Below are 9286 nucleotides of genomic sequence, written 5' to 3'. Positions count from 1 at the left end.
CGACCATCAAGGTTTGGCCGATCATCGTGTTGAGAGTGATTCTCCACCCACACATGATGCCGACCAAATCAATGTTGATATGGAAGATGAGTCCCACAAAGCAGATAATTCTCCAGAAGTACCACATTTGGATCTCCAATCTATCGACGGTGACACTTCACCAGATGATTGGAGACCTATTTATTTAGAATTTCTGCAACATGGAACTCTACACGAGATTCGCCGCTTTCCTACAAAATTAAAGAGATGCGGAAATTTGTCATAATTCCAAATTCTAAAGGAAATCTCCTACTTTATAGGAAAGCAAATAATTTCAGTCCTCTTTTCAGATGTCTTTCCAAAGATCAAGGTCATCTAGTTCTCGAAGAGATACACTCCGGACTTTGTGGAAACCATTCTGGGGGACGTAGTCTTGCACATAAAGCCATGACTCAAGGATACTGGTGGCCTAGCATGCAAAGACACTCAACAGAATTTGCCCAAAAATGCATACCATGTCAAAAACATGCAAATATGGGCAAACTTCCAGCAACGGAACTCCACCCAATTCTAAGCCCTTGGCCTTTTGCGAAATGGGGCTTGGATATTGTGGGACCCCTACCAAAGGCTCCTGGAAGTGTACGATTTTTATTGGTTGCGACTGATTATTTCACTAAATGGGTAGAAGCTCAACCGCTTGTCAACATCTCAGCAACAGATGTACGGCGTTTCTTATGGAAAGACATCGTTTGTCGCTTTGGAATTCCATCTAACATCGTCTCTGACAACGGTAAACAATTTGATGTGGAAGAAATTCACAAATTTTGCGCCTCACTAAAAATTCAGCATAATTTCTCCGCTCCATATTATCCACAAGCAAATGGACAAGCAGAAGCAACCAATAAGACGATTCTCTCGACTTTGAAGAAGAAGCTTAATGAAGCAAAAGGAAATTGGGTTAAAGAGTTGCCAGCAGTGCTTTGGGCTTATCGCACCACTCCAAAGCATTCTACCAATCTTTCCCCATTCAATCTAGCTTATGGCATGGATGTTGTCCTCTCGACAGAATTAATTGCACCAACTACAAGGACAGAAGCAGTACAAACTGGTAACAATGATGCTGCTCTAACTTTGGTGGCAGACTCAATTGATAAAACTCGAGAAAAAGCTTTACAATGTCTAATAAAATATCAGGCAGCCATGAAACGTAAATATGATAAAAGCTTTGCCTCAAGAGTTTTGAACCGGAAGATTGGGTACTTAGCCCAAAACGAAGCTCATTGAATCGGGAAGTTGTCAGAGAATTGGGAAAGACCGTTCATTATTGATAGACCAAAGATCATCAAAAGGGTCTTATTTCCTTCGTCGAATCACCGGAGAAAAATTTGCCAAGCCATGGAATGCTTTTCATTTGAAAAAGTTTTATCGTTGAATGTTTGTTTTCATTCATTGTAATCATTTTATAATTCAATAAAATTCGATCCATCTTTTCGTTTTAACTAGAGATCAAATATCCCAAATTATGTTATCATTACACTATGGGGGCGTGACCCCCAAATTTCATTATGTTATCATTACACTATGGGGGGTGACCCCCAAATTTTATTATGTTATCATTACACTATGGGGCGTGACCCCCAAATTTTATTATGTTATCATTACATTACACGGGTGGCGATTCCCCAAATTTCATTATGTTATCATTAAACTATGGGGGCGGCGACACCCCAAATTTCATTACGTTATCATTACACTATGGGGGCGGCGACACCCCAAATTTCATTACGTTATCATTACACTATGGGGGCGACACCCCAAATTTCATTACATTATCATTACACTATGGGCGACACCCCAAATTTCATTACGTTATCATTACACTATGGGGCGTGACACCCCAAATTTCATTACATTATCATTACACTACAAATGCGACACCCCAAATTTCATTACGTTATTATTATATTATGGGGGCGGCGACACCCCAATTACGTTATCCTTAATACTTATATCTATTTTGCCGACCTACCTCAAAACCAGATTACACAACTATTATATATTTTGACCGACCTATTTAGATTACCAATCTAATAAAAAATAGATAAAAACAAAATATCATGAATACAGTGGAAAAAAGAAACATAATTGAGAAAGAAAAAACCGTAACCTAACCTCACATCATCATAACAATAAAGAATAAAAACTTCACTCAAGAAGTTGCGGCATAATGCTATCCTCCACTGGAACTGGAACACCTAATAGATCCGACGGAGATACATCTTCCAACTTCCTATAACACATAGTATAATAATCTGACAGCTGCTGCAATTTTTCCCGTTTCTCAGAATCTCTTGATTTCCAAAGTCCAACACTTGCCGATGCTTCACGCAACACCGCCCCAGATTTCTTAATTTCAACTGCATGCTTCTCAATTATATCATCCTTCTCTTCACACCCTACTCTAAAATTTTCCACTCTCTCATGACATTCATCTAACTCCTTCTTCAAAAATGCATTCTCTTCCAATAGTACCTTGTAGTCTCCTCTAATCCCCTCAGCCTCACAAACTCGTTTTGCCAATTCCAATTTCTCACATTTTAAAATCGAAACTTCATCACTCAAAACCTTCTGCTTCTTGAGAACAACAATTTCTTGATTCTGTTTCGACACTTCAGCTTTCATGATATTCATTTTCATCTCATAGTGGGTGCAAAACTACTTCATTTCTCAAAATTACTCCTCTCAAATGTTCATTCTCCGAAGATGAGCTCTCTCTCTTTCCAAATATTTTTCAATCTCGCGATATTCACTGGTTTTAATCTTATAATTTTCTTTTTGCTTCTAAGATTTCTTTAGCACAATCCCCAAGCTTCGACGCCTAATAGAAAAAATAATGTGTTACAAAAAAAAAAAAAAAAAAAGGTGTGAACGGTTAATAAAAACATACCTTACTGCCAAAGTAAAACAAGAACACGAAGGAGATAATTTGAACTTTTATTCTTCTCTTCTCAATTCTAGCTATCTCTATCTTTTAAGTCCGATAATTATTCTCCTCCCACGAGTTCTCCTTTTATAGATATTCTAACTCCAGAGTCGTATACCAATAGGACTAGATTTTCAACACTGACCCAACAATCACTTTCCTAATTCGCTTAAGTTTAGCCCTTTTATTAGGTTATCTTCAAGAGACCTTGTTATATATGAAGTGTGAATTGAATTTGGAAATTAATTGCAAACATCTTCAACCGACCTTGTTATATTAGTTTATCTTCAACATAACTCACTTACTAAAAGTTTGAATTTGGCGGATCGAAACATGCCGATCAACTAGCCGATCAATTCAGTGAAAAATTCAATTACGGATGCAATACACGTCCCTCGTTTTCTTCTCCCCTGACGAATCATCACTTGTTCGAGTAGCCTCCATCTATTCACTAAAAGTCATCCCTTCCTCCACCCTTTATTGCTTCTTGATTCTTGCTATTACATTTGGAGTGTAGTGTAATGTAATGTATCCTAACTCTCTCATTTTGATTCCTTGATTACATGGTGTGCTTCCATTCATACATAAGAATCCTTGTAATCACATTCGAAAAATTATGTGGATTAGAGCATATAGGTTCTCATTTGCCTGATCTGATGATATAAGAAATTTTTGTGCACTTGTCGGGGCCTAATTCTTCCCTACCAGCTACGGTTCAAATCCTTGCAGATTTTGCTTCAGTTGAAGCTTCACAGTTTACTCCACGGCTGAAAGATGTCCTGTCCCGAGTTTTACCTATTCTTGGAAATGTTAAGGATATGTAGTGGCCAATATTTGCTAATGCCTTCAAATGCTGGTGTCAAGCTGTTTGTCATGTCGTTTCTGAATTTAGCTTTTGAACTTCTATTGAGGGTCTGGGCATGTTCTCGGGATCTGAAGGCTAAAGGAAGACCCTATAACATATGGAGCTCGTTGTGTAGTAAAGCATCTCTTGCCCAGATTGGCTGAAGCATGGTATACTAAACGGCCTGTACTTGTTAAAGCTGTTAAATTGATACTGGACGAGCTGAGTTTAGGTGTCTTCAAGGCCATTTCAGAGTTGATTGTTGTCATGGCTTCGCACTGATGAATTTTTTGGAAAAGAAAGTTGCGGATTTAATTAATTGCCGACCCAACGTGTAAGACATGCCGAACGATCTCTTTGAGCAGTTGCTTCAATCACTTTTGCTGATCCCGTGATGCCGAATCTTTGAACTGTCGATGCTGCTCGAGTTTAGATTGCCGCGGAAGTTTGAGTTACCGCTGGACTTGATCATGAATTGCCGCTCGAGTTTTGATTGCCGCTCGAGTTTAGATTGCCGCAGAAGTTTGAATTACCGCTGGACTTGATCATGAATTGCCGCTGAGGTAGAATTGCCCCCACTGGTTTCATAACAATCTATTTTTTCAAATTGCCGTTGTAGGGGATCTTCAAATTAAGTAGATTCGATGTGGTTAAACCCATTCGCATCAATGACTCAGTGATGATGGACCGGAATCTTTACCCAAACAATCAACCTCAAGCTGATTAGCTTTGACAAAGAGACCAAGTTAAAGTCATCACTCTCCATCCCAAGCATGTTTCCCAGTTCCAGCCTCATCTCTGGCAATTTTTCGTCTCCAAAATTCTCAATTCGGGTCCCTTGTGAACCTCTTCCAAAGCCTAAAGTAACTTCATTTCTCAAAGTATCTTTAAAACTATGCAACGGTCTCTCAGTTTCAACTAGTACATTATCTACAAAATGGAAAATAAATGGTGTTCTTCGAATCTGTCACAACTCCCTCAACACTGAGAACCCAAAAGAAACTTTACCCGAAGAAGAGCCTATTGTTCCTTCTGTTGAGAATAATAGTAATAAGCTGGGTACTGAAAGAGACTGGACTACTTCAATTCTGCTATTTGCATTGTGGACTGGTCTCATGTATTACGTTTTCGTGCTCACCCCAAACCAAACTCCGTCTAGGGATATGTACTTTCTGGAAAAGCTCCTGAATTTGAAGGGAGATGATGGATTTGAGATGAATAAAGTGCTTGTGTCGTTATGGTATATCATGGGTTTGTGGCCCATAAGTTACAGTATGCTTCTGCTTCCAAGCGGTAGAAGCTCAAAAGATGGAGTCCGTGTCTGGCCATTCCTAGTGCTTTCATGTTTTGGTGGTTTAGGTGTATTTGCATACGCAGCTCTAGCTAATGCAGATGTGTGGACGGAATTTTATCACAGATGATGCAGAGAGAGCAAATTTATCCATGTCACATCTCTTGATTTCACTCTACTATCGACGTTTGCTCCTTTCTGGGTATACAATGATATGACTGCTCGGAAATGGACAAACAAAGGTTCTTAGATCCTGCCTTTAACAGTAATTCCATTCTTGGGCCCTGCTTTATATCTTCTCTTGCGTCCCCCACTTTCAGCTGTGCCTGTCAGCTCCCCAACAACCAAAGGAGATGATTAGTCCAGGATCTTTTAATCTTTGCTATCCTTGTAAGTTGTAATACCATCAATATTGACCATTTACAAACAGAAATATGTAATTCCATGACCCATCCATGTAAATCTATCCATACAATTTTGAATATGTCAACACAGTTGATGAAGAGCTTGTTTCAGGTTATTACTATAATCTCATATTCTCACCTAAAAAAAAAAAAAAAAAAAATCCTATTTGCCTTCAACACCCATCATTTTTTACCAATTTACTAACCTACCAAGTACCATAAATATTAATACTTCTTTGCCACATAGGCCTTGCCCATGTAACAAAGAGAGGGCGATGTTCCGGCCCCCACAAATGTAGCCCAATATAAGCCCAATTCAATACAAGCCCATGCTCAGAGCCCAACTATAAACAAGCCCATGCTTGGAATTTCGAGCATTCCAACTATAAACAAGCCCACGCCAGAGCTCCAACTATAACAAGCTTTCCACGCTATATAAAACCATTTTCAGAGCCCATGCTCGAGCTTATCAAATGAAAATCCCATGCTCAAAGCCTATATTCCACTATTCTCCCGCCAGTTCTCAACTTCATCCCAACTTCATCCCGGTTCTCGCCCATTGTTCTCAACTTCAATCCACGGTTCAAGAACAGATCTCCCGCCGGTTCTCAACTTCATCCTATGGTCAAAGATATCGGTTCTCCCGCCAGTTCTCAACTTCAATCCACGACCAAAATGACGGATGTCCCACCGATTCTCAACTTCATCCTAGGCGTAGCGGTTCTCCCACCGGTTCTCAACTTCATCCCACGGTGGCGAGTTCTCTATCCCCGATTCTCAACTTCATCCTACGGTGAGACGGATGTCCCGCCGGTTCTCAACTTCATCCCACGAAGTTTGCGACAGATGTCCCGCCCGGTTCTCAACTTCATCCCACGAGGCGACTTCGGATGTCTCGCCCGGTTCTCAACTTCATCCCCGGTGGCAGTTTCTCCCGCCGGTTCTCAACTTCATTCCACGAGTCGACGGATGTCCCGCCGGTTCTCAACTTCATCCCACGGTGGCGGTTGTCCCCGACTCTCAACTTCATCCCATGATTGGGCGGTTCTCGCCAGTTCTCAACTTCATCCCCGATTGGAATATTGGAGAAGCGAGAAAATAACTATCACCAATGCTACCTATAAAATCCAACCTTAGTCATTTTTTCGAACTACCACGTTCGAAACTTGATCCCAAGCAATATCTTTGGGTGCGTAGGCAACTTCAAAACCGAAGTCGTCCTCATCTTTCCCTAATCACCATCTCCTTCACCATCTCCAAAAAACATTACTCACAACCCTCAACTGGTGTGTTTTGGCAAATCTTGCTGAAACAATTATCTAATCCTCACTACACACCAATGCACACATAGAGTCAAATAACTATTATATATATATATATATATATATATCGGATGCGAAACAACTTTGTCGGCCAACAAATTCGGATAATGAGGAATAACTAAGGTCAGCAACAAATGGGTCTAGTACGACAATTTAACTGTCGCGAAGTTTTTTAACTATCGAAACTAATAATGGTTAACTTTTAGATAGAAACATTAGGCCGCGACTATTGCCTCATATAAACTTCTTGTTAGGTAACACAGTGACATAACGCCCGTATACACCAAAACAACTTCCTACTTAGAAGTTCAAAAGATTGTGTTATTGCTCATGAATGTCAGTCATGAAGAACCAAAACACAAAACGTTTGGAGGATAAAACAGAACAGAGCATATATTTCCATTGGTTCTTTTTTATTCTTTTCATGTGTTGATTTAGTTGGTTTGTTAAAAAAACTACTAGCTGAAATCTGGATTGGGGGTGTTGCAGAACATTATTAATCTGATCTTCAAGACATTTTTTCATGAGAATTAGAATTATTTTCTCTGGTGGTACATTTGATGCAAGTTTAACACCTTCAGGGAGACTGATAAGAGCCCAAAACTGTAGTTTTAACCCTTTAACAGTCATACTTTTAGACCAATTATGTGAGTAATAATTAAGAGTTAACAACGATTCGTGTTTTTATGCATTTGAGGCTTCAAAGTCCATTATGTGCAGAAATGTGCCACTTTTAGCAAGATAAAGGAGCAAAGGTCGGTTACTAAGGGAGTTAAAGTGATTAAAGGCCAAGTTTCGAGAAGACAAAGCCTTTAAAAGCCCGGTCAAAAAGCTGAAAAGTCGACGAGCGGCCTAAAGCAAAGACACAAAGTCGTGAGAACTTCTGAAGGACATATCTTTGGACTCAGACCTCGGAATGGGGCCTACCTTATGTCAAAACTACCGTCTCAGAAAGATCTTTCCAATGGTCTAAGCCTTGACCCAATCAGAGGAGCAGAAGTGGAGGAAAATTCTGTGGAAGCCAACTGCAACTGAAGAGGCCTTTTTGGACTGAAAGAATTGGGTTTTGGGCCTGATTCTCTGGCCCAAAACATGGCTCCAAGCCCATACACGATTTTTGGATCTGAATGGATAAAAACAAAAGCTTAGATCTTTGTTAATGGTAGATAGTTAGACCTAGAAATAGATTAGATTAGTAGCCTCCATTAATGAATTCTAGATCTAGTTTTTCATGTAGATTAATTAAGTTTAGTTCCATTTCAATTATTGTATTAGATTAAACCTTTGAATCTTGTTCTTCATTTTGATTAGATCAATAAAGTAGTATTTTTATCAATTTCGATTTTGTCATTTTCATTCCTAGATCTAATTTCAATTCCTATCTTTATTTCAATTGAGTCATTAAATTAGATTTCATTATTGTTTAATTAAGTAAATTTCAATTCTTTATATCATGTTTAATTTAAATGTAATCGGAAATGATTAGTAATGATTATCGGCTAAACCTCCATTAGAGGGGTTGAGAAGCCTTGATGAAAGCTTGATTCGAATATCGTAGAATCGTCGTAATTTCCTTTCCACTCTAAAGCGATTAGTTCACCATGAGAATGGGTTTAATCGTTCACATGCTAGTTATGAATTGGTAGGAATGCCATGTGTAATTAGGGATTAGGAAGAACCAATTGTTAGCGATTCATTCAATCGGATTCTGACGATTAAGTGGTTAATAGGATTAAGTCGAGTTAAGGTGGAATCAATCCCCCTCTAACTCCTTATCATAGAATCAACGTAGCATTCCCTTAGTTATTCCCGTGATGTCGACTAGTTGCATTTTAGGTGGGTAGTTGCATCGTAGTCTAGTTGCCTTTTTTCAAGTAAATCTCTCATTAGACTTTAAGTTTAGAGTACTTACACTTGAGAACATATATCATGGAAGGACTAAGAGTGGAGCGAATCACTCTACTCCACTATATCTCATAGACTTGAGAGTAGAAACTTTGATAAAAATATAAGGCATAATAAAATTAGTTTTAGTTTACTTACGATTTGAGTTCATCGTTCATTTTAGTAGGTAGACTAATTATTTAACTTTTATCAAATGGTATTTGCCATCTTAGTTTCATTTTAATTATTGTTTTCGTAGTGTTGTTAGTTGTTCTTAAAGTCCCATTTCACCCACCCACCCTTGTTTGATTCATCTTGTGGTTGTCCATTTCAGAGTTGAAAAATTCGGGTAAAAATTATTAAGCTTCGCTACTTCGCTTGACCAGCCTATATAGCTGGAGCAAAGAGCGACCGCCCCATGTGGAGCGACCGCTCTAAAAACATCTTGTAATTTGAAAAATTACCCGAAGCGACGCGCTTCTATCCGCTAGCTTTTGCGCGCCCTTAACAAAATTTTCGGATTTCGGCCGGTTTTGATTGAACTTTGATCTTTCATATTTTTTGAGTGTTCAATGTAAT

General features: G+C 39.0%; 1 protein-coding gene and 1 pseudogene across 1 annotated transcript; both read left to right on the top strand.

The window, feature by feature from the left end:
- Window positions 1-513: 513 nt before the first annotated feature.
- LOC147477965 (uncharacterized) lies at window positions 514-4088 on the top strand. Its single transcript, XM_086586129.1, has 3 exons — window positions 514-769; window positions 3692-3782; window positions 3902-4088. The coding sequence occupies exons 1-3, from the start codon at window positions 514-516 to the stop codon at window positions 4086-4088; spliced, it is 534 nt and encodes a 177-aa protein (XP_086442255.1).
- A 447-nt stretch (window positions 4089-4535) lies between these two features.
- LOC147477964 (uncharacterized) lies at window positions 4536-5617 on the top strand (annotated as a pseudogene).
- Window positions 5618-9286: the final 3669 nt, after the last annotated feature.

The sequence above is a fragment of the Coptis chinensis genome, chromosome 9 (assembly GCF_015680905.1).
Source record: "Coptis chinensis isolate HL-2020 chromosome 9, ASM1568090v1, whole genome shotgun sequence".
Classification (NCBI taxonomy): Eukaryota; Viridiplantae; Streptophyta; class Magnoliopsida; order Ranunculales; family Ranunculaceae; genus Coptis; species Coptis chinensis.
The sequence above is the reverse complement of the archived record's forward strand: the minus strand, read 5'-3'. Positions and strand labels throughout refer to the sequence as shown.